Here is a 24,697-nt window from a genome sequence, read left to right as displayed (position 1 = left end):
AGAGGAACCGGTAGAGGGACCGGCAGAGGGACTGGCAGAGGGACCAGTACAGGAACCAGTAGAGGGACCAGTAGAGGGACTGGCAAAGGGACCAGCAGAGGGACCGACAGAGGGACAGACAGAGGGACCAGTACAGGAACCGACAGAGGGACAGACAGCGGGACCAGTACAGGAATAAGTAGATGGACCAGCAGAGGGACCGGAACAGGAGCCAGTAGAGGGACCGGCAGAGGGACCGGTACAGGAACCAGTAGATGGACTGGCAGAGGGACAAGCACAGTAGAGGAACTGGCCCTTTCTCCAATCTCACAGTCTCTGCTTCCTGTTTACATATTCACACCTTTATTTAGACGTTTACAGGCTTTTATCCAGCCATTGAGGATCATTATTTTCTGCTTTTCTCATCACTTGTTGATCTTTGGCTGCTCCTTATTGGACGTTACCGTCAGTTTAAGCTCTCTGATTGGTGGAAAGTCTGGCAGGAAGTGTCTTCATCATCATGTCCAGGTGAAAATAGAGGTCTCTTAGCAACATGGTAGTGATGGTGATGACAATGTGATGAATAATGGTGTTATCATGGATCATTTAGCCTACAGGAATGTCCACAGAGGGACCAGCAGAGGAACTGGTAGATGGACCAGCAGATGGACCAGAATATCAGTGTGCCATCAGAGGAGTTATTCAAATAACAACCATGCTAAATAAATCTGCTTCATCTGGACTGTTGGTTTATCTGGAGATTCACAGGATTATAAAACCATAATGGAGCGTTTTGATCTAAAGTTTATCTACAAATGGGTTCGGGCTTACTTTTTGAGTAAGTCACTTTTTATTTGGAGGATGATCCGGGCTTTTCTCACCCAGTTTCCTTAACTAGAAGAGACAGAAGATTACCGCAATGACACATCTGACACATGCAAGTAGGTTTGGATAAAAGCATCTGCTAAATTACTGTAGAATAGAATAGAATAGAATAGAATCTGCCTGGGTTACCTTTACATGTGAGACATAATTTCTGTTTCATTCTCAGGAATAGATTTTTCTCATTGCACCACTACAACTTCCATGAACATAAAGGAGTTTTCTGTATTTACATGTATTTTTTCTGTATTTACATGTATTTTCTATGCAGTATGCCAGTGATAACAAAGGGACTGAGGTTAGGTCAGTAAACCTAATCACAGAATTAACCAAGAAATTAAATAAGCTTCTGTCGTGCTTACTAGCTGCTGACATCTGCATGTTTTCCTGCCGGACTTTACATTCACCAGATGTCAGCAGGTCTGTCTAACTAAAACACCGAGAGGCTGGCAGACACTTGACAAAGCTAACGGGCCACAGGGAACCTGATTAGTTGAACACACACACTCATCGTAATAGGATATAGCAGGGACGTGTTGCAGGCAGCTAGCCGTTGAGTAAGGGACACAAGTTTTTAACAGGATCATCTACAGTTAACATTTCACGGAAATGATTCAGAACATTTCACTGCTGTCACACCGCTCACATATATATTTTCACCTCCGGTAAACATGTCTACATAAGCACGACAGCCTCGAACACAAGCAAACGTTAGCTCCGACTAACAGCTTTAGCTCCGGCTAACAGCGTTAGCTCGTCGCTAATCCGCACCGTGACGCGGTGACAGCTTCTTTTCTCCGCACCACGGAGCAACTGAAGACACGGATGCTCCGTTTAACCCACATACGCGGGATAAAACGATTTATTACGTTAAAATGTTGTTGTTTTACAGAATCTGCAAAACCCGCGGCCTGAAACGCCTCATCCGAGCCGCGGGTCTCGAGTTCTGGGAGGGCGAAGAGGCCGCGCCGCAGCCTCGAATACTCACCACGAGCGTCACGGCCCAGGCGTCCCTCCCCGTCCGGACCAAGTTCTTCTTCGTCACAAACCTTCGGGGTGTCGCGTGAGCAGCGATATTTTAGGTTTCGAGGGAGGTGTCCGGAGCCTTTAGCGATACCGACGACGAGGAAGAAATCAAGTCGCTCCCATGTCTTCTGACCTGGTCACAAGAGGTGGGCCGGTAAACAACGGGTAGCGGACCGGACTGGGTGCGCGAGCTGAGCTACGACTGACGCGTTCACGGCCCACAAGTAGCTCGGAAATACGAATGTTCCCTCTCCCCGCGTGGGGCGAACTTTTCATTTGTTTTGGTAATAAACTACAGTATTGATCAATATTTCTGTTCACGGGGAACTTCTCAGTCGTTTATTAATACAAGATGTGAAATGGAAACTAAAAGAATGATATACTTGATGACAGACATTATTCCTGTAGTCTAATTGTTCTGACAGTTACTGCAAATATTTTTTCCATTTCCCTGCAAAGATTTTCTCCATAAAATAAAGAACAATAATAGATAAAGAAATGAACAGATAAAAGCACCAATATAAAACGGTAAAAATAACAAGGAAATCTGATAGAATAGAATGAAAATGTCCTAAAAGGTAAAGTATGCTATTATAATGTTATACTATCTTCTAGACTCCCACTGGAATCCTCCCAGTTCATGTTGACTGGGGTTTTCCCTCATACAGAGGTCACTGAGGTTTGGGGGGCTCAACCGACTGCAGACAGCAGCAGGCAAGCAGGCTTGTTAGTGGATATGGATGTGTGTGAGTGTGTGTTCTGTGTGTGATAAGAGATCTTCCCACTGGCTCAGCGTCTGCTCCAGCTGCTCACCTGGCCTCATTATTTCTCTTGTTTCTGCTCAGCGGTCAGCAAGCAGCTGTGAATTGGTCTGTCTTCCACAGATAACCATGCAGGAGCTGCTGAAAGCAAAACAAATACAGCACAATGATTGTAATATGTGCAAACAACGTAGCTGTACAGGTTTGTTCTTAATTATCAATCTTTTATCCACAGCAGGGATCTCCAACTCCGGTCCTCTGGAGCTACCACCCTGCAGGTTTTAGTGTTTCCCTGCTGCGACACACCTGACACACACCAATGCCTCATTAGCAGGCAGCTGCATACAATGGGAGCAAGTTGTTGGGGAACCCTCTCATTTCAATCAAGCATGTTGTAGCAGGGAAACATTAAAACCTGCAGGATTGTAGCTCATGAGGGCCGGAGTTGGAGACCCCTGGTCTACATGGCATTCATCTTCAGGACAATAATCTTTCATCATGGCATTCTGTGTATAAAAGAAAAAAATTTGCCTCTAATGTAAAGATGTTTACCTGCTTTTTACATGCTGTACACAATGTACCTTTTATTAGTTTTCTAAACTGTATTTACTGATGGGTTGTTTTTGTGATTAAATCTGTCTGGTTTCCACTCTGTGCTGCTAATGGGGCAAAGTTTCTCACAAACAAAAGAACTCTTTGGTACCTATTCATTGATCATATCATCAATCAAAGATTTAATGACCTTTGACTTGATTTCTTTGATTTTTGAAGGAAAAACCTGATAGACCATTAAAAGCTGCATCTGTGCAGTCAACCAACCAAACGATGTTGGGACAGGTTTGATGCTCGAGACAACTGTGACAGATGATTAAATGGAGGACAGAAATCAGGAGACGGACCTAATGAATACATTTTATCATCATGTGAAGGAAGGGGCCAACATGTGGACCACATATGATGTATGATAAACTGTCTCCAACAGAACTTTGCATGTGCAGACAGGACATGGCGTGTGCAGACAGGACATGGCGTGTGCAGACAGGACATGGCGTGTGCAGACAAGACTTGGCGTGTGCAGACAGGACATGGTGTGTGCAGACAAGACTTGGCGTGTGCAGACAGGACTTGGCGTGTGCAGACAGGACTTGGCGTGTGCAGACAGGACATGGCGTGTGCAGACAAGACTTGGCGTGTGCAGACAGGACATGTTGTGTGCAGACAAGACTTGGCGTGTGCAGACAGGACATGGTGTGTGCAGACAAGACTTGGCGTGTGCAGACAGGACTTGGCGTGTGCAGACAGGACATGGTGTGTGCAGACAGGACATGGCGTGTGCAGTCAGGACTTGACATGTGCAGACAGGACTTGGCGTGTGCAGACAGAACTTGGCGTGTGTAGTCAGGACTTGACATGTGCAGACAGGACTTGGCGTGTGCAGACAGGACTTGGCGTGTGCATACAGGACTTGGCATGTGCAGACAGGACTTGGCGTGTGCAGACAGGACATGGTGTGTGCAGACAGGACATGGTGTGTGCAGACAGGACATGGTGTGTGCAGACAGGACTTGGCATGTGCAGACAGGACTTGGCGTGTGCAGACAGGACATGGTGTGTGCAGACAGGACTTGGTGTGTGCAGACAGAACTTGGCGTGTGTAGTCAGGACTTGACATGTGCAGACAGGACTTGGCGTGTGCAGACAGGACTTGACGTGTGCATACAGGACTTGGCATGTGCAGACAGGACTTGGCGTGTGCAGACAGGACATGGCGTGTGCAGACAGGACATGGTGTGTGCAGACAGGACTTGGTGTGTGCAGACAGGACATGGTGTGTGCAGACAGGACTTGGTGTGTGCAGACAGGACATGGTGTGTGCAGACAGGACTTGGTGTGTGCAGACAGGACATGGTGTGTGCAGACAGGATTTGGTGTGTGCAGACAGGACTTTGCTTGTGCAGATAGGCCAGGCTGGCTCCGTCCAGCTGATGTCGGCCAGCAGACACTAACAGGGTCACATGTCAGGAATGGAGAGAAGGAACAATGCTGGGGCTGAAATCACTTCATGGCAAGTTACAAGCTACAGCGTCTTCTAGCTCCCATGTGGAAGTGGGTGCCAGACTCTTTCTGGCCTTTAATCTGAACCATGTAGCTCGTTGGATGAAATCAGATCATTTTAAGGTCCTGCTGTGATGAATGCGTCGGTAAATCATTTCACAGAGAACCGGCATGTGGTTGGAGATGAAATAAAAGTCTGTGTACATTTTAACTCCTTTCACCAACATTTTCAATAAGAAGAAGCATTTAAAAAATTAAATGACAGCTTACAGTCTACATTCAGAAACCCAGAGTTAACGTATCTGAAGCATTTGCAGGGTAAAACAGTGTCGAAGTAAGCTGGTGGCAGTGATCCTTCCATAGCCAGAAAACTAGTGTGTGTTCTGCATGTGACACGGTCACTGAGGTTTAGTTACTAACACCAGCTAGTTTTCTTTCTGTGTGTCTGATTTAACTTGTTAATTTCTGGTTCTCCTGACAGTTGATGGTTTCATCCTCCCGCAGGGGGGGGATATATACACACTCCAGTGTGTGTGTGTGTGTGTGTGTATATCTATATCTATATCTATATCTATCTATCTATATATCTATATCTATATCTATATATATATATATATATATATATATATATATATATATATACACACATGGGTGTGCATGTGTGCATATGTATATACATATTTATGTAGGTTGTACTGTCTCTTATTCTTTCTTTCGCTCTCTCTCTCTCTCTGTTTATCTCTACAAGGTGTTTTTCTGTTTTCTCTTCTTTTCGATTTTCTTTCTGTGCCTCTTCTGTCCTCTCCGGTCCGGCCAAACAATACAAACTTTGTTATACAAACAATTATGAAAAATAAATAGAAAAATTAAATAAGAATCCAGAAAATCAAGGGTAGCATTGTATCTATTATGTTTATATCTATATCTATATCTATATCTCTCTCTCTCTCTATATTTATATCTATATCTATATCTATAATGCTCCCCTTGGGAAAGAAACTTTGCTCAGCAGAACACAGCATCCAGAAAATCATTCTGCTGCTTAAATCCTGGACAAGACAAAAAAAGTTTGTCTTATGCTGCATTTTTGACTCAATCTGCAATGTTTTCATTCTCAATAATAAACAGTTTTCACTGTCTTCATTTATCACAGACACATCAATTACACTTTATGCACAAATACAAATATGCACAAATGTAAAACACACGCAGCCAAAAGAGCGAAGCAGCAGCATCCTGACGCGTGTGTGATCACAACAAACCTGTAATTAATTAATTAAAGCACAACGTTTCACATGAAGCTCTGTGGACACTCTGTGGAAAATAATTACAAAAATGAAATAAGTAAATAAAAGAGCAATAATACAAAGAATAGTGAAGCAGAGAATAATTTAAACATCGTGTTTGCTGAGAATCTTAAAACAGAGACATTTTTCCCTTTTATCATTCTGAAATAATTATCCACAAGGTTTATTTTAAGCACAAAGTTTCTTCTTCCTTCATTCAGCTGAGTGGATGCAGAATTTGTCCCGCTGTGTGGAGATGGACCTGTAAGCCCATACTGGGTCATAACCGGTCTGGAAATCTGCTAAAACATCAGTGGATGAGTACAGGTCAGGCTTGTTATGGTGAATGTCAGTTTCAGCAGCTGCCTGCATGAACATGTTTTAAAATGATCTCTCCTGTCTCAGAGGATCCATTTGGCTTCTCCATTTTCTCCCATTTCTAACTGAAACTCGGGATGATTTTGGATCAGTTTGTTTGTTGTGATGTCGGCTAATAAACCCTGAATGAAAGTTCTGGTCTGCTCTGAGGAGTCTGCTGACTGCATGGATCATTTGCTTAGCAGAAGCTTTTATCACCTGATGACACAAAACCACATGTTGATGAAGTTTTCATACAACCCGTGTCCCTGTCCAGTCATCATGGCTGCTTCATACCACACGTCTTCATACATTATTCCAGATGACGGTTAAATGTGGAGGGAACTTGTGTAAACATAAGTTTCCAACTCAACAAGACCTGCATATGAAATGATTACCGTTTGGTCATTTTTAATCTGAGAACCACATCCGAGTGAAGGATCCATCCACCCACCCCAGTGAGGCGGTGCTGCATGCTATTCCTTCCCATCAGCTGCAGTTTAAAAGAAATTCAACCCCTCCCTGCGACCCCTGGGGGTCACTGTGGGGTGTCGTCAGCTCCAGTATAAAGACATCATTCCACCCGACAGGGGGGGGCACAGCAAGTCGATTCTTCTGCAAAACGCCGAAGAAGAACACACACACACACACACACACACACACACACACACACACACACACACACACACACACACACACACACACCATATATGCAGAAGAAGTTTCCATAGACATAGTACACATAGACGCCTCATTGAGCGCTGGAGAGTGAACCACCGTCGCCGCCATATTGGATGGGTCTCTGCTTTCGAGTCTTGCTGCAGATCAACGTAGTTTCCTCAAATAACTGTTTTCTGTGGAACAACACGTTTATATTACACACAAACAAAACGCTTTTCCACATAACTGGTTTATAAATAATGTTAACACAGTGAATAATCTTCTAAATGCAAATGATAAATTTTACTCCTATATGTTTTTACCGCTTTATCTGTTTGTGTTCAAGATAACTTAAAAAGTTATGGATGGATTTCATGAAATTTTCAGGACTTGTTGGAAACGTGAAAAGGAAGAACTGATTTAATTTTGGTGGTGATCCGGATCACCATTTGGATCCAGGAACCTTTTAAAGACCTTGGTGGAGGTTTATTTTCTCCGAGTGTTTTTCTGGGTAACTTCTGAATTGCACAGTTTTGATACAATACTTTATTTTCAGACTTTGTACAACTGTATATCTATATTGATAAATTAATAAATGCAAATAAAAGAAAGAGTCAACTGTAGTCAAGAGAAACCTGCAACTATTCCCGTATTTTGTTCAGCATACGGTTGCAATAACCGGCAAAATATTGAAAGCAGGACGTGTGGAATTACATTTCACAAAGTTGAATAATAATTTATTATTTGACCAGATAAAAATAGATAAATCCAAATGCACTGATAAACAATCAAACATATAAGTATCAAATTCATTTATACATTTATTTATACTGTAGCTACCTTATGTCTTTGTTAAATAGCAATATAAAAATATTTTAGCATTAAAGCATGCTGTTTTTAATGTTTTACAGTGATCTGTATCATAACAATATCTCTGCTATTTGTAACAAACTAAACTGGGAGAAAAATCAGATAAAACTTGGTGAAGTTATTGTTGTGGTTTGACCTATACCCCACAGATAAACGGATTGGAGGCGCGTGGAGACCCATCCAAGATGGCGGCGCGATCAGACGTCAGCCATGGGCAGGGTGATGCGGCTTCTATGTAGATATGTTTATAGGAAGTTTCTAGTTGCAGGTTTTGTTCCGGGCCGGACTGGTGTCTGGTGGACGCGGTTCTGGTCAGACTGGTGTCTGGTGCACGCGGTTCCGGGCCGGACCGTGCGCGGAGTCAGCAGGCTAAGCTCGCGCCTGACCAGTGACCATGTTCGGGTGTTTGGTGGCTGGGCGGCTCGTGCAGACCGACGCGGTTCCGGTCGCCCAGGACAAGTTCGTGTTCCACCTGTCGGACTGCGACCAGGTGAACCACGTGGTGGTGTTCATGCTGGGGACCGTGGCGTTCCCGGCCGGGACGGGCGGGGCGGTGTACTTCTCCTTCCCGGAGCCGGTGAGCGGCAGCCCGGTGTGGCAGCTGCTGGGCTTCCTCAGCAACGACAAGCCCAGCGCCATCTTTAAGATCTCCGGGCTGAAGAGCGGCGAGGGGGGGGCGCACCCGTTCGGGATGATGGCCTCCGCGTCCCCCTCCGTGGCTCAGGTCGGGGTGTCGGTGGAGCCTCTGGAGCAGCTGGCCCAGCAGACCCCGGTGACCAGTGCCGCCGTGTCCACCGTGGACTCGTTCCTGCTCTTCACCCAGAAGATGCTGGACAGTCTCTACAATTTCGCCTCGTCCTTTGCCGTGACTCAGGCGCAGATGACGCCGAACCCCACGGAGACCTTCATCCCATCCAGCTGCATCCTCAAGTGGTATGAAAACTTCCAGAGGAGGATGGCCCAGAACCCGAACTTCTGGAAAAACTGAAGCTCCCGGAGCACCAGGCAGCTGTGTGAGCTCCAGCTGCTGCAGAACTTCCCCTCTACTGGGCCTCCTGGACTTCGAAACGTTTTCCTGCACAGAAGAAATTAACTGAAACCCACAAGGAACCAGAACCAGGAGTCCAGGATCTGATCCCAGCTGACATTCTGCATCAATGGAAATGTGCGACTAAAGCCAGTTTTCCTGATGTTTGCAGATAAAACCAGGAAGGTGAAGTGATGTAGAAGCTTCTAGGCACCACCGCATGGAATAAGCAGGTGTAGGAGATGGTTTAATGGATTATTTTGTCTTTTTGCTATTAAACGATGTTTGTGACCTTTGTTGTCTTTTCATTACTAGAAGCACGTCTGCAGTGCAGACACAAAGGATATCCATGCCCCCCGCCCTAACTATAGTGCCAGTGTTATGACCCATCTTCTGCAGGTGAACCGTTTTAAACCAGGAATCTGCAAAGGGAGCCGAGATTTCTCTGAGATGAAGCTGCTTTAGGAAAATCCTGCTGCATCTTCAGTTCAATTCAGCTTTATTTGTATAGCGCCACTGCACAACAATGTTGTCCCAGGACACTTTACATCCACATCATTTCAAGCCAATTCATACATATCCTATAATAGAAACCAACTGATTGCATCGAGTCATGATTTGGATCCAATCCCCCATCCTGAGTTGCACGAGGCGACAGTGGGAAGGAAAAAACTCCCCTTTAACAGGAAGAAAACCTCCGACAGAACCCAGCTCAGGGAGGGCAGCCATCTGCCTCAACTGGTTGGGGTGGAGAGGACAGGAAAGAGAGATCAACATGTACAACTGCACTTATTCAGGAAGACCTGCGGAAAAAAGGAGAAATATGTTACAGACGGCAATATCGGCATATATTTATACATTAATATATTAGAAAAAATAGAGCGAGAGACTTCTCAGAGCATCAGGTAACATCCCCATTGCTACATAAGTAATGGATGGCTAGACTACCCATAACTATAAGAGCAATGAGCATAACCTGGACAGTTGGGTCCCGTACATGCAGACTCCAACTCAGGAGATGCTCATATCCTAACTATAAGAATCATGGAAAAGGAAGGTTTTCAGCTCCATCTTAAAGGTGTGGAGGGAGTCTGCCTCCCGAACCCACGGTGGGAGCTGGTTCCATAAGAGAGGAGCCTGATAGCTAAAGGCCCTTCCTCCCATAGTACTCTTTGAGACTCTGGGAACCACCAGTAAACCTGCAGTCTGAGAGCCAAGTGCTCTATTTGGAATTTATGGAACTATGTGACGGTCAGTGTTTATTTCTACAGTTACCTGCAGGCTTTTCTTCGTGGTCAGAGGGAAAAGTCCCCAAGTGGTGTTGGACCTTGTCTGGCTTCATAATATCTGGATCCATGCAACACACTTTGGTCTCTTCATTACCCACCATTGATTATTACCTGATCAATACCAGAGGCAGTTATGCTCCGTCATATTTTCTTCTGTTTTTATCCTACCGAAGTCCTTCTTGTTGATTCTTCATGGTTTCTCTTCTTTTACAGATTTGTCCAGTGCAGGAACTCCAGAGTTTTATTCAGCCTTGCTGTGAGTGTAGAGCGTTTTAAAGCAAATGTTTACGCTAGAGGACAAATGTTTTTTTTTCTTTAAACTTTATTGCACAACAAGAGCACAAACAATCGTTACATTTCCTGAATTACAGCTTGTAGAAGCAGAACGGAAATGAGTTCGGTCGTTGATTGACAACAAGACGGCTGAATAAAACAGAAGATTAAATTTATAAAAGGAATCGTATGTAATTTAATCCAGTTACAGTTTTAGTAGTTTTTTTATTTGATGCATATATAAGAAACAGACTGAATAATGGTTTTTACCAGCTGGTTTATCTGGAGCCAAGATGGTCTGGAGCAGTACCAGTATTAAAACTGGAGCATAGACAATTTGTTGAAGACAATCTGAGCATTAACAGAGTGGAGATTTCCTGGTTTAGATCAGGATTTGGTGGAATACCAAACATAAAAGAATCTTGTTACATTGTTACATTCACCCCTCGTGAAATTCACCAATATTCTGATGAGATTTCCCACAGTAAATCAAAGAGGACACGTCCAATACTGGTTCACACTGGCACAAGTAAAAATAAAGACCAAGTCTCCATAGTCAACTGAAAAGTCACCTCATGTACATGGTTTGGAGAAGCAAGAGGGTGATCGGGCCTCCTAATTCCCCTAGCTATAAGTGACGCCTGTTACGCCACACATCACTGCCCCCCTCAGATAAAACGTGTCTCTGAGCAACATCCATAGCACTCTTCAGTGATGACAAGAGGGACTTAGCATGAGTCATAGTCAGCAACTTTGGGGTCACCCAGAACTTGTTTGAACATAATGTCCACAGGGAGTCTAGGGACACGCCCAAACATGAGGAAGAAGGGTGTGTAACCAGTTGTCTCATGAATGGTAGCATTGTAGGGAATGGTGAGGGACTGGATTTGTTCAGGCCATCGTTGTTTCTCCTTAGGAGGAAGGGTACGCAACATGCAGCCTAAGGTGCGGTTGAAACGCTCAGTTACCCCATTTCCCATTGGATGGTAAGCTGTTGTGTGGGATTTTGCAATATCTGCCAGCCGGAGAAGCTCCGAAATAAGGTTGCTCTCAAAGTTTGTGCCTTGGTCAGAATGTACTCTTTCCGGGAAACCATAAACACAGAACACATTATCCCATGTTAGAGCGATGTTTGCCACAGCATTGTATTTGTGGGCACTAGTTTGTGCAGCGGATTGTTACCAGGTTCGGGTACATAAATAAAGGCGGAGCCTCCCCGAACTCTCTCTCTCTTCTCCCTCTTCTCGTGGCAAGTGAAGAGTACAGTGGTGTGTGGTGACGGAGAGCAGATGGCGGGTGGTATCCAGCACAAAGAAAGCATGTCTCCTGTGTCATATGTTTGCTGCTACTAGTACACATTGAAAGATGTCTACAGACAGCGGAGCAGCCAGGCAAGATGTCGATGCCTTCCGACTCGCTGAGATCGACTCAACAGGTTATGGGCCCAGGCGTGTCCCGAGCACAGCGATGCACGGAAGGGGATTGCCGCTGAGGTTCGACGGAGACGAAGCTCGCTACCACATTTGGGAGGCAAGGTTTTTAGCGTACTTGAAAACCATAGGCCTCAAAGACGCTATCTTGGGAACTGAGTTAGCAATGGGAGCAAATGCACAAGATGCTGTGGAGATCGCTAGGAGAAATGAGCTGGCGTACGCAGAACTGTGTGGTTGCTTGGATGACCAAACGCTAACGCTAATTCTCTATGAAGCACCGGATGACGGCAAGAAAAGCCTAGACATATTGAGACGCCATTTTGAGTCAGAAGAAAAGCCGCGAATCGTCGGGCTGTACACAGAGCTAACTAATGTGCTAATGGCTGATGGGGAAAAGCTAGCGGACTATCTAGCCCGTGTTGAGAAGATAGTGGCCGCATTAAACAGAGCTAAGGAGACCCTCAGTGATGCACTCCTCGTGGCGATGGTGCTTAAAGGTCTGACCGACGAATACAACCCATTTTCTGTGCATGTAACTCAGACGAAGGAGGTGCTAACCTTCAACGAGTTCAAGGCGAGGCTGAGAAGTTTCGAATGCACACTGCGCTACCGCAGCAGGCCCCGGACAGATGAAGTAATGGCCGCTAACTTCAAGACGACCAAGCCAAAGTACAAAGAAAAGGAGAAGAAATACTTCAATGGGGAATGTTTTATTTGTGAGAAAGTGGGACATAAAGCAAAAGACTGTAGAAGTAAAGACAAGAAAATACAGCGGAGAGCGTTCAGTGCACAAAACAACAATAACAAGGTGGCCACCATTACTGACACTGGACAAAGCATTTCCCGCAAGAAAGAACGACATAAACCCGCGAAGGATGAAGAAGAGACATTTGTGCTCCAGGTGACTGAATGGCAACCCCATGGCAAGCAGCAGCAAGGTCTACTTGTGGACAGCGGTGCCTCTGCCCACATCGTGACCGACGAGGGAGCCTTCATCAGGTTTGACAACACATTCCGGCCCAAGAACCACATCATGCAGCTGGCGGACGGGACCCGGATCACTGGCAGCGTCCTCAGGAAAGGAGACGCCCAGATGAAGTTGACTGACGGCGACGGCAGGATGGTGAGAGTTAAGCTCACAGACGCCCTCCTGATTCCAGGGTACCCACAGAACATTCTCTCTGTGGAGGCAGCAACTTCGAAAGGAGCAAGGTTCAACTTTGAGAAGGACAACAACAAAATGATCCTTCCAGACGGCACGACATGTAAAATGGAGGTAAAAGACAGACTGTACTATCTGAACACTGTAACAGGGAAAAATGTTGACAGTGAGGATTCATGTAATGCTACTTGTGATATGAAAACGTGGCATGAGATAATGGGTCATTGCAACTATGGTGATCTTGCAAAACTTGAAACAGTTGTTGATGGTATGAAAATTAAAGATAAGGCATGTAGACCTACTCAATGCGAAACCTGTATACAGGGAAAATTTACCCAAAGTAGAAATCGGCAAAGTGATGTAAGGGCCAAAGAACCATTAGAGCTGGTTCATACAGACTTAAGTGGGCCTATCTCCCCTGTGTCATTTGACGGGTACAAATATGCTATCACTTTTACTGATGATTTCTCTGGTGCTATGTATGTGTATTTCCTCAGGAATAAAAACAAAGCAGTTGAGGCTACAAAGCAGTTCCTGGCTGACACAGCACCTTATGGTAAAGTGAAACGTTTGAGATCAGACAACGGTACTGAGTTTGTGTCAGAAGAATACCAGTCACTGCTAAGAGACAGTGCTATAAAACATGAGAGGTCAGCGCCCTACTCCCCCCATCAAAATGGGACAGCGGAGAGGAACTGGCGTACACTCTTTGAAATGGTTCGATGTATGCTTGTTGAGTCTGGTTTACCCAAGGAGTTGTGGCCTTATGCAGCCAGAACAGCTGTGGTCATAAGAAACAGGTGCTACTGTAAGAGAACAGGAGAGACACCCTATTTCCTTTTCACTGGAGAAAGACCAGATTTGTCAAAAATGAAAAAGTTTGGTTCAGAGTGTTTTGTATATGAGCAGAATAAGAAAAAGCTAAACCCAAAAGCCAAAAAGGGAGTCTTTGTTGGTTATGACCGGCATTCACCGGCTTATATGGTTTATTTTTCAGAGACAAACAAGGTCCAAAAACACAGACTGGTCCACTTCATTACAAAGAACGTGACTGAGAGTCATACACAGACAGATGCGGATCAACAGGAGGACCACTACTCAGAGTGGGTAGCTATACCAAGTCAAACTAGTCAACCACTGACTGAACAGACAGAACAAAAGGACTCAAACAATGAGTTAGACTCAAACGCGGACAGTGAGACAGAGTTGACCACTGACACGCAGACTACTCGAAGTACAGGCAGAGTCAGACAGAAACCAAAATACTTGGAGGACTATGAATGTGCAGTGCAGAGCAATAAGATAACTATTGACTATTGCTACCGAGCTACAGTTGGGCTGCCACAGACCTATACTGAGGCTATGGCATCACCGATATCTGACAAGTGGAAGAAGGCAATGAAAGCAGAAATGGCTTCATTTAAAGAAAACAACACCTTCTCACTCGTAGAGTTACCAGAGGGTAGACAGACAGTGGGGGGAAGGTGGGTTTATGCCCTAAAAGAAGATGATAAAGGGAATGAGACCTATAAAGCTAGGTATGTAGCAAAGGGGTACAGTCAGGTAGAAGGACTTGGCGGAGCAGCCAGGCAAGATGTCGATGCCTTCCGACTCGCTGAGATCGACTCAACATCCCAGAGCTTCTTGGCAACCTGTTTTGCCATCTGGTTGACATAAGGGAATGCATGTGTGAGGGTTGATAGGCATGGTGATAAGCACTGCCCTCTTTAGGGAGGAGTCAGCCTCCTGCCTCTTTATAAGAACAGGTGAGGGCAATTAGTATTGTTTGTTTGGATTCGGGTGGACGCTGTGGTAAGACTTCTTGGAGTAATAAATTGCAAATTTATGTTCTGATTTTATCCTGGCTGATGTATGTGTGTAACCCCATGTTGAAAAGGGAAGTAATCCTGGTTATATAGTGGAGCCATTTGTCAGCCGACTGTTCCGGCGGTCTCCTTTGTTTTAATCAGGGCCTGAAAGAGAGCAAGGTAACTCAAACTGGAAATGTAGGAGGGTTAGTCCCTCAAGTATTTTTGACAGTTGATGTCAAAACTGTTAACCATGCTCCCCTCATTGCAGATTTAGTGCCAGACTGCTGTTTTGCCAGGACCAGTTAATCTGTATCATCAATCCACTTTGACCTACTCCAGAGGGCGGAATTTAATTTGGATTGGAAGGACTGTCCAGTAGTGGCCTTTATGAACATTCTGTTTATGTATTGTTTTATTATGTTCTCATTGTAAACTGAACCCAGTGAAACTTACCCCTGATTATTTTTCATTTTAGGCAGTGGAGCAAACTGCAGGAAGTAAACGTGGGACCCTCACCTGTTGCATGCTGGGTGGCAGACCTAAAAAAGAGGGGTCATGTGAATAGTTTGTTTGATGTCTAGTGTGAGTTGAACTTTGGCTGTCCGGTCCCTGTACGACAGGAGTCAGAGCTTGGTTCGCATTGCCGGCAGTAAGTCAGATTCGTTTCCGGTGAGGGTTGGATTGGCTTTATCAAGGCTGCCCTTTATCACCGACTCTATTCATAACTTTTATGGACAGAATTTCTAGGTGCAGGTCTTGAGGAAAGCTGGTTTGGTAGCCTCAGGATTTGGTCGTGCTTTTTGCAGATAAGGAGGTCCTGATGCCGGTCTGTCGTGGTGAAGAAGGAGCTGAGCCAGAAGGCGAAGCTCTCGATTTACCAGTCGATCTACGTTCCTACCCTCACCTATGGTCATGAGCGGTGGGTCGTGACCGAAAGAACGAGATCTCGCATACAGGCAACTGAAATGAGTTTCCTCCGCAGGATGGCCGGGCTCTCCCTTAGAAATAGGGTGAGGAGCTCGGTCATCCGGGAGGAGATCAGAGTAGAGCCGCTGCTCCTCCGCATCGAGAGGAACCAGTTGAGGTGGCTCGGGCATCTGGTCAGGATGCATCCTGGACCTCCCTGGTGAGGTGTTCCAGGCACATCCCTCTGGGAGGAGACCCCGGGGAAGACCAAGGACGAAGCATGGAACTCTAGGCTTCCCTGCTTAGGCTGCTGCCCCCGTGACCCGACCGGATAAGCGGCAGAATGGATGGATGGATGACAGTGTTGCATTATTTTTCTCCAAGACCTTGTAATGATGATGGGAGAGTCCAAGACGAACATTTTTTTCACGTCTTTCCACATGCTTGTAGAAGAAATGAGGAGCTGATCGTGCATCAGTTGAGGTTCAGGAACTTGTTGTGGTTGAAAGATGAGTCACCCTACAGGAATTGTCAAATAGAAGACTCCTGTTTTTGGACAGACAGCATATGTTCCTATAATAAACTTCCCACGACTGTCCAGTTAAAAACCAACCTCATGGTAAACGTTCAGTTGTTCACCCAATCTCTCAGATAATTCAATATGAACACAAAAGTAAGACAGTAATGTCCCATAGCTTTGAAAGTTCCTCCTCTAAAGCAGAACCACTCATTACTTTCCATTACTCGATAACAACACGCAGGATCAGGTTTCTCTCCAGAAATACAGTCATGGCTTGGTTTGGCCCAGCACGATCATCACTTTCTGAGCTTCGTTACTAACGAAATGACATCCAGGAAAAATCTGCTATATTTCGGTGAAGGTTCAGAGCTGATCACAGCAGAGACACACATCTGTTTTCTTCTGCTATCGTCAGAAAAAGGACATTCACATATGAATGAATAATGCTGATTCCAGCCAGAAGGCTTCTGTTGGGACTGAAAGATAATTTACTGGTTCAAATCACAGATCCCAGTTTGTTCATGTCTTCCACCAGTCATCAGTAGAACCTATGGTGGAGTTTCAGGTTCAGTTTTCCTCTGGACATGTCTCCCCTGGACAACACTGTCAGAATGAAGCTCTGAAAGACAGAAAAACCCGGTAACCTGCTATCTTCTGCATCTGAACTCTGACCATACAGAGCTTGTTTGGTTGGATGGAAAACAGCTCATGGGGTTTCTGTGTGACCACATCAACGTCCTGGATGTTACCTGAACCTGCAGCAGGAAGTCTGGGGCTCTGCAGCTTCATCCCAAAGTAATGCAGGGAGAGAAATGGGCTTTAAAATCCTGGCTGTCATGTTTTCTGAAGCACCTGCAGCTGATCCAGAGTTCAGACTAGAATAATCTTCATCCAGTTTCAGCTACTTATCTCGGGATTTCTGCTGATTTCAATAAAAGAGAGATAAAGAGAAAAAGAAAGAAGCTCAGTGTATCAGGAAATGTCCCTCAGCAGTCTAAACTTATAGCAGCATAATTAAGGGATTTCAAAAGATTCTCGTGCTTTCTTTTGATAAATCAAATAAGTTCTCTTTAGGATAAGTGCGAGATTTTCTCATCAAAGCCTTAAAAACAATGTTACACTGAGTGAATCAATCCAAATCCAGGCGGCGTTTGTTCCGGATTCACTCCGCAGCGGTGTCCTTTAAACCTTAATGTAACATTCATCTGCAACTTTAGAAAGGAAATAACAAGACCACCAGCATGAAAATATATCAGCAACTATAATTTTAATAAAACTTTTAAAATACAAAACAAAATCTAGAAGTTTAATATAATAATCAAATTCTGCTGAACCACAAATGTTTTACTGAACAAAATGAAGAAAAAAAAAACCAACCCAAATTTCAAGACAAAATATTTAAGAAATAAAATCTGAATAATTCTCCATCTGTCTGTTTTCTTCACCATCTTTGTCATATCAGGGTGGCGAGGGGGCGGAGCCTATGCAGCTGCCATCAGAGTACACCCTGGACGGGTCACCGGTCCATCGCTCCATCAGAACATTTACTCACCACAACAATAATTCATTCAACTACGAACAACGTCAAAGGAACACAAGAAAAATAAAGTTGTTTAATAAAATGAAACTGAAAATCCGATAAAGTTAGAATTTGAATTAAAAGTTTTACAACCTAAAATCCAAAATAGTTGAAAATGAAAATAAAACTAGAATTCTGTGATTCCACATCCCATCAGGTCGTATTTTCTTCCCAGTACGGTCAAACAGCAAGCGATGATGAAACGGAACAGGAGCAACAAAAGGCTGGAGAACTGGTCCAGCAGGACCACGCTGAACCACATCCTGATGGTGGAACAGGAGAACTGGTCCAGCGGGACCACGCTGAACCACATCCTGATGGTGGAACAGGAGAACTGGTCCAGCGGGACCACGCTGAACCACATCCTGATGGTGGAACAGGAGAACTGGTCCAGCGGGACCACGCTGAACCACATCCTGATGGTGGAACAGGAGAACTGGTCCAGCGGGACCACGCTGAACCACATCCTGATGGTGGAACAGGAGAACTGGTCCAGCGGGACCACGCTGAACCACATCCTGATGGTGGAACAGGAGAACTGGTCCAGCGGGACCACGCTGAACCACATCCTGATGGTGGAACAGGAGAACTGGTCCAGCAGGACCACGCTGAACCACATCCTGATGGTGGAACAGGAGAACTGGTCCAGCAGGACCACGCTGAACCACATCCTGATGGTGGAACAGGAGAACTGGTCCAGCAGGACCACGCTGAACCACATCCTGATGGTGGAACAGGAGAACTGGTCCAGCAGGACCACGCTGAACCACATCCTGATGGTGGAACAGGAGAACTGGTCCAGCAGGACCACGCTGAACCACATCCTGATGGTGGAACAGGAGAACTGGTCCAGCAGGACCACGCTGAACCACATCCTGATGGTGGAACAGGAGAACTGGTCCAGCAGGACCACGCTGAACCACATCCTGATGGTGGAACAGGAGAACTGGTCCAGCAGGACCACGCTGAACCACATCCTGATGGTGGAACAGGAGAACTGGTCCAGCAGGACCACGCTGAACCACATCCTGATGGTGGAACAGGAGAACTGGTCCAGCAGGACCACGCTGAACCACATCCTGATGGTGGAACAGGAGAACTGGTCCAGCAGGACCACTCTGAACCACATCCTGATGGTGGAACAGAAGAACTGGTCCAGCGGGACCACGCTGAACCACATCCTGATGGTGGAACAGGAGAACTGGTCTGCTGCAGTCCAGATGTTTTAACCAGTACAAACATCTGGAGCATCATGGAAGCAGAAACCAGCAACAAGGTCCAGTAGAGCAGCTGGAATCCTGAATCAGACCAGAACAGGACGACATTCCAGCAGCTGCTCTCCTCACTTCCAGATGTTTACAGAACTTCGTGGAGACGCTAACGATGCTAAACATCATCCTGGAACGACTTTTTACAGACGTGTTGCTGCTTCTGATTCATATTTTCCATGAAATGATCAAACGTCTCGTTTCATGATCAGACATGTTTCTTATCTTCAGCTGGGAAGAAAAGATGAGATTTGATTCTGTTTTCTCTGCGGTTTACGTTGAGGCCCTTTGTTTTAGGTTGGGATTGTATGTTTTATGTTGTAACTTCCATGAATGCCTCCACCGCAGCAGAAACACGTACAGTAGTGCACGTATCCAAACCGCCATGATGGAAACAGAACCATGAAATGTGGAAGAAGCACGTGACCAGCCTGGTCTGAAGCGTGGGGAACTGCCGCAAAGCAACCTGGAAGTGGAAAAGCAGGATGGGTCTCCAGCTCATGATGGAGAAACATGGAGAAGAAAGATAATCTCAACTGAAACAGCATCTGTGGAGGCATGAGGAGGGAGCAGCCGAGCTTCCCGGGAGCAGAGTGACTGTTTCTGAGCTCCGCTCATGTCTCCACTTCCCTGCTCTGTGTAACCATGGAAACGTGGAACCTGGAAGTGGGTTTTTCATTTAGCTGTTGATGAATTCCTTTCTTTATTTCCATGTTTGCTAAATTTTTTGTGCTTCTCAAAAACTGGTTTCACCCTAAACTTGTAAAAGAGAAGTTTTGGCAGCGTGGCCCACATTAAACTCAGGAACCTTTTTCAACATGTCCCGGTTTTCTGACATAAATCTTAAAAGAAAAGGAAAGATTACTGAAATAAGTCCTGCCTAGTAAGGAAGAGCCAAGACGGATTCCTTCAGATTCCATTCTACATTCCGGTTCTCCTCAGCCGCCTCGTGGTGCGAGGGGACTGAAGGTGTCCAACATGCTTCTGAGACTCTGGAAATGGTCCTTTTGCTGTCGTGTCCAGTCACAGATTCTCAGAGAATCCCTGATTTTCCTTCTTTTAGTCTTTGAATGAATAAAATCCAGACTCTGGCCTCGTAGACCGTCCAGTCCTTCCGACAGAGGAAAGGCTTCGTCTCTGCGCCTGCTGGACGTCTGCTTGTTTCTCGGCTGCTTTCCGTCCGACCACGAAGACGGAGCGGCGTTCCGTGATTATAGTGGTCCTTCGCAGCTCTGTTCCTCTGAGTCTGAAGGCACTTTGATGTCATGGCGGAGGGCGGACTCCTCTCCCTCAGACACAAGTCCAGACGAGGATGGAAAATAGATTCTTTAAAAAGCCTCGGTCCATCAGCGGTTCAGCTGATCTGCGGAGGTGGGGGAGGTGAGGGAGGCAGGGGAGGCGGGTGGGGGAGGTGATGGAGGTAGGTGAGGAAGGTGATGACTCCTCTCTGCTGGAGGAGCAGCTCAGACGGAGGCCATTCCGGGTCACCTGGACGTGTCGCTCTGCTGCAACACACCTGGCCCACAGGAAGTGGAGGCAGGCCAGGTGTGTTGGAGCAGGGAGACGCTGAAACGCTGCAGGAGCCTCGTGGGAGCGACTCGAAGAGCCGTACGGGACAGTTGGTGTCGGGGACGCATCACACCAGTTACACAGCTTCATACTCGTTTCCAGTCTGTACTGGTTCCCATCAGTCACATGATAGTTGTCCAGAGTCCAGACCAGAGTCCAGACCAGAGTCCGGACCAGAGTCCAGACCAGAGACCGGACCAGAGTCTAGACCAGAGTCCAGACCAGAGACCGGACCAGAGTCCGGACCAGAGACCGGACCAGAGTCTAGACCAGAGTCCAGACCAGAGACCGGACCAGAGTCCGGACCAGAGACCGGACCAGAGACCGGACCAGAGTCTAGACCAGAGTCCGGACCAGAGACCGGACCAGAGTCTAGACCAGAGTCCAGACCAGAGACCGGACCAGAGACCGGACCAGAGACCAGACCAGAGTCCAGACCAGAGTCCAGACTGCAGCAGTCTGGAGACTTCACCTGGATCCTGAGGTCCCGTCGCGGTGAGCCATCTGAATCCCTGTTTAATGCCCTTCTGTAAACACTGTTTATTTTAAACGTGGATCAGTAAACATGTGGTCTTAGCAGCATTTAGTCATGGATCCAAACAAACTGACCCTCGGCTTCGACAGTCCTCTCTAAACAACTATTCTTACCAACGTGAGAGCCCACGTGCCCCTGTAGCCCCAGACCTCCAGTCACCTCCTCTGACTCTGCATTTGTCCCCTTTTCTTTTCCACTTGGAGGACCATGTAGCTGATTGGGACCCACAGCGACATCTGTTGGCCACCCGGGTGAACTGCAATCCATAGCTCAACCCTCACTGCTGAACTTAACCTGCTCTGCAGCCATGGAATGTATTGGAATGGCGAGATTTGGGCACCAGAGGAGCCAAAGGTCACGGCCTCCTGTGGGGTAGGCAGGTGGAAGGTGGGGGATGAAGGATAGGAGGTTTGGGGGTGGTCACCTCTGCCAGCCAATCACAACCAGGCTAATGCAAAGTTGCCATGTTGAGGGTGTTAAGGATGAGGCGAACAACCTGAGATCTGTGTGAGACAAAAAGAAAGAAAAACACATGTTAAATATTTTATATCCATAAAGTTATGTCGCAGCAGCAGCTTTTTCACTGTTGTTTAACTTCTAATCACTTTCACAGCTCAAAGTTGTGTAACTGATTCAGGAAAATCACTTTCCTGGTTTAGTTATCTACAAACTATATATTTTTATTCAAGAAACAAAAGGACATAATTTGGTTAACCAGTAAAAACTTCATGGTTAGGTTTAAGAACACGACCCACATGGTTGGTAAAATATTACAAGTCATGTTGCCAAACGCTAATTTACAAACAATGTTTAACGCAGAGTTAAAAAGGGTGTTAAAGCAGGTAAATCTGTCATTAAATCTGACTGCAAGCTGAATGCCTCCTTCCCAGACTGAATCTATGATACTGGGAGAGTTAGTGGTGTAAAATAAACAAGGCTGTTCCACATGCAGCAGTTATGAAGGTGTTTTGGAGGATTAGTTTATGGCATCTTTAATAAATGGAGAAAGCAAAATGAAGAACTTAGTTATGAATGTAAAGATTTTGTGTTTGTTTTCATTATATTGAAGATGCATGTCATTTCATGTGATTCAAAAAGGAGATAACCTGTTCCTGCTTTGTTAAGTTAATGTAAGAATGGCTTGTAAGTTGCGAGAGGATGCTGTGACTCTACGGTGGTAATATGGCGTATTAGTGGGTGAGTGATCACCGGTGCAGACAGTCAGGCAAGTATGGAGGAGAGCCGCACGGTTTTTTTTTACCTTATTCTCTCGTTTTATTTCTTCTAATTTCATTTTTTGTTTTGTTTTTCATACTTTGAGGAACTACTGAACAAATTGTTGTCAAAGCTTAAAGTAAACTATTCAACTGGATCCTGTGGAGTTTTTTCTTTTTTTGCTTCGTTGTGTGGATTATGAGGGATTAGTGTCAAACTAAGGCTTTATAAAGGAAATCACACATTTCATAAAAGCAGCTTGCCAACATGTCTTTGTTAGAGTAAAACATGGCAGAAAGAGCAACACTGTCTTTGTATTTTGCTGCCTAACCAAACTGTGACGGTGCTCACTGTTGGGCGGAGGGTCTTTACATTCACCCTCCTCAATGGCGACATCATCGACTGCTATATCTCCTTCAACACCAGAGCCTCTGACTCCCTCCATCACCATCTACAGAAAAAGGAGACAGGAAGCACAGTTTCTAAATGTCTCTCAGAACAAAACAGTAATCAATAAGTAACACATCTGATTATTTTCATTTCCAGTTGCTGTTTTTATGGGTTACTGGTGGGCTGGACCACCATTGTCCAGATGGAGACACAGTAAACTTCCACACATTTATGGGAATCTAAACGCAGCTAACCTAACACAGAAAAAGAAAGACAACCAATCATCTGTGAAATGTTTAAATGGTTCTTATCTGGATTTTTAACTGGATAATGCAAATGGACAAAGTAAAGCTTAAAGATCATAGAGGGAAAGTATAAGTAATCATTCCAGCAGCAGGTGAAGATTTCCTGTACCTGAAAGGCTGTGGTTGGGTTAATATTGATCCTGGCCTGTTGCCACTCGTCACCTTGGTTACCAACTAGATTCCAGACTAAGGTGTCCGTCACCTTTTGACCTTTCTGACGCAAGAAAACGTTCAAAGCTCCTACAAGACAAACCAACAACACAATCAGGGAATTTACTTTCCTCATTTTAACTTTATCTGCAACAGGCAGCATCGTATTTCTTACCGATGTGTTTCCCGTACATGTGGTAGTAGAAGGCGAAGCAGTAGGTTGGATTGTAGCTGAATGACGAAGAGGAGGAACTCTTGGAGTTCCTGTTGAATGTGGGGGACAGCAGACGGGCCTTGTCCCCCTCCAGCCGTGGCCTTGATGCCTCGATGTACATGTAGAAGCCTAGAAGACACAACAAGCTGAGGTCAGAGGCTGGACAGAAGGCTTCAACGAAGAGTACCTGAAATACCTGCAGGTACAGACTCAAGTTTCCAGTGCCACATCTGGATATCAGGCTATATGGGTAGCTAGGGAAGTCAGGCAAAGCAGTGAAAGTAAAGCGGTAGAAGGTGCAGACCTTGTTACTAAATGATTGTGTAGCCTTCGGTATGTCGCTGTCAAACAACTCTGGATAATAGGCTGTTTGCTCAGATATTTAAACCCATCTTACTGATGCAGAAACTTTACACATTGCTTTTTGTAGTGGTGTATATTTAGCCTTTACTGTCTACTGATGCTCCAAGTAACACTATCAGTTCAGTTGTTGCCAGGCAACGAAAGCAAAAGGTCAGAAATGCTTTCAAAATGTTAAAAAAATGTTTGGAGCTCAATACACTCTGGCACAAAGACCAGGCTGAGACTTCCCTGACCAGAAACCATCTCCAATGAAAAGCTTCTTGAAAATGCAAACAGGAACGCATGGGAAGTGTCATCATGCAGCGATGCAGGACATGTCCTCAGACAACATCACACAAATACTATACTAAAAGCCCGAAGGCAAACGGCCCAAAAACACCTGGTGATGAATGGTGTAGTACGAGATGAAGAACACATTGAGGAACGTGACAAAGTTGGCCTAGAATTGTCTGGCAGTTCAGTGCTGCCCTTCATGCCAGCTTGATATAACAAGGCAGAAAAACAAGAGCGAACATGCTTAAATACTCATCACTGTGTTTTCTGCTGCTTACCCGGACAGGACCTTTTCCTACATAATTGAGAAATGATGGGATTTTATCTTCATGACAATCCATGCATTTGTCCATCTCAGGCTGTGTTCTCCTCAAACATGGCTGCAGACAGTCTGTCCATTACAGCTGTGGGAAGGGCCTGCCAGCTTCCACCACCTCTTCAGATCAACAACTCACCGCTTTGGCCCCTGCAGTGCCATTTAACCAACAATCGACTCATACTTGATCAGGTATGGGTTTGCTGCGGACAGGTCCAGTGGG

General features: G+C 45.5%; 3 protein-coding genes across 3 annotated transcripts in view; 1 reads left to right on the top strand and 2 right to left on the bottom strand.

Annotated features, from left to right (window-relative positions):
• Positions 1-2,073, bottom strand: part of hectd1 (HECT domain containing 1) — a 55,170-nt gene extending 53,097 nt beyond the window's left edge. The window contains 1 exon segment of the mRNA XM_079262223.1: positions 1,850-2,073. The gene's annotated coding sequence lies outside the window, so the exon portion shown is untranslated.
• A 6,059-nt stretch (positions 2,074-8,132) lies between these two features.
• hikeshi (heat shock protein nuclear import factor hikeshi) lies at positions 8,133-9,194 on the top strand. The gene has a single exon (XM_079262192.1). The coding sequence runs from the start codon at positions 8,271-8,273 to the stop codon at positions 8,862-8,864; it is 594 nt and encodes a 197-aa protein (XP_079118318.1). The 5' UTR covers positions 8,133-8,270; the 3' UTR covers positions 8,865-9,194.
• An 11,904-nt stretch (positions 9,195-21,098) lies between these two features.
• mdga2a (MAM domain containing glycosylphosphatidylinositol anchor 2a) overlaps positions 21,099-24,697 on the bottom strand; it is an 89,754-nt gene continuing 86,155 nt past the window's right edge. Inside the window, exons 14-17 of the mRNA XM_079262764.1 lie at positions 23,484-23,651; positions 23,268-23,398; positions 22,815-22,914; positions 21,099-21,751 (exon numbers count right to left, since the gene is read on the bottom strand). Coding sequence (XP_079118890.1) covers positions 21,669-21,751; positions 22,815-22,914; positions 23,268-23,398; positions 23,484-23,651 — 482 coding nt within the window. The 3' untranslated portion in view covers positions 21,099-21,668. The remainder of the gene's footprint in view (positions 21,752-22,814; positions 22,915-23,267; positions 23,399-23,483; positions 23,652-24,697) is intronic.

The sequence above is a fragment of the Telmatherina bonti genome (assembly GCF_933228915.1).
Source record: "Telmatherina bonti genome assembly, chromosome: 22".
NCBI lineage: Eukaryota > Metazoa > Chordata > Actinopteri > Atheriniformes > Telmatherinidae > Telmatherina > Telmatherina bonti.
The sequence above is the reverse complement of the archived record's forward strand: the minus strand, read 5'-3'. Positions and strand labels throughout refer to the sequence as shown.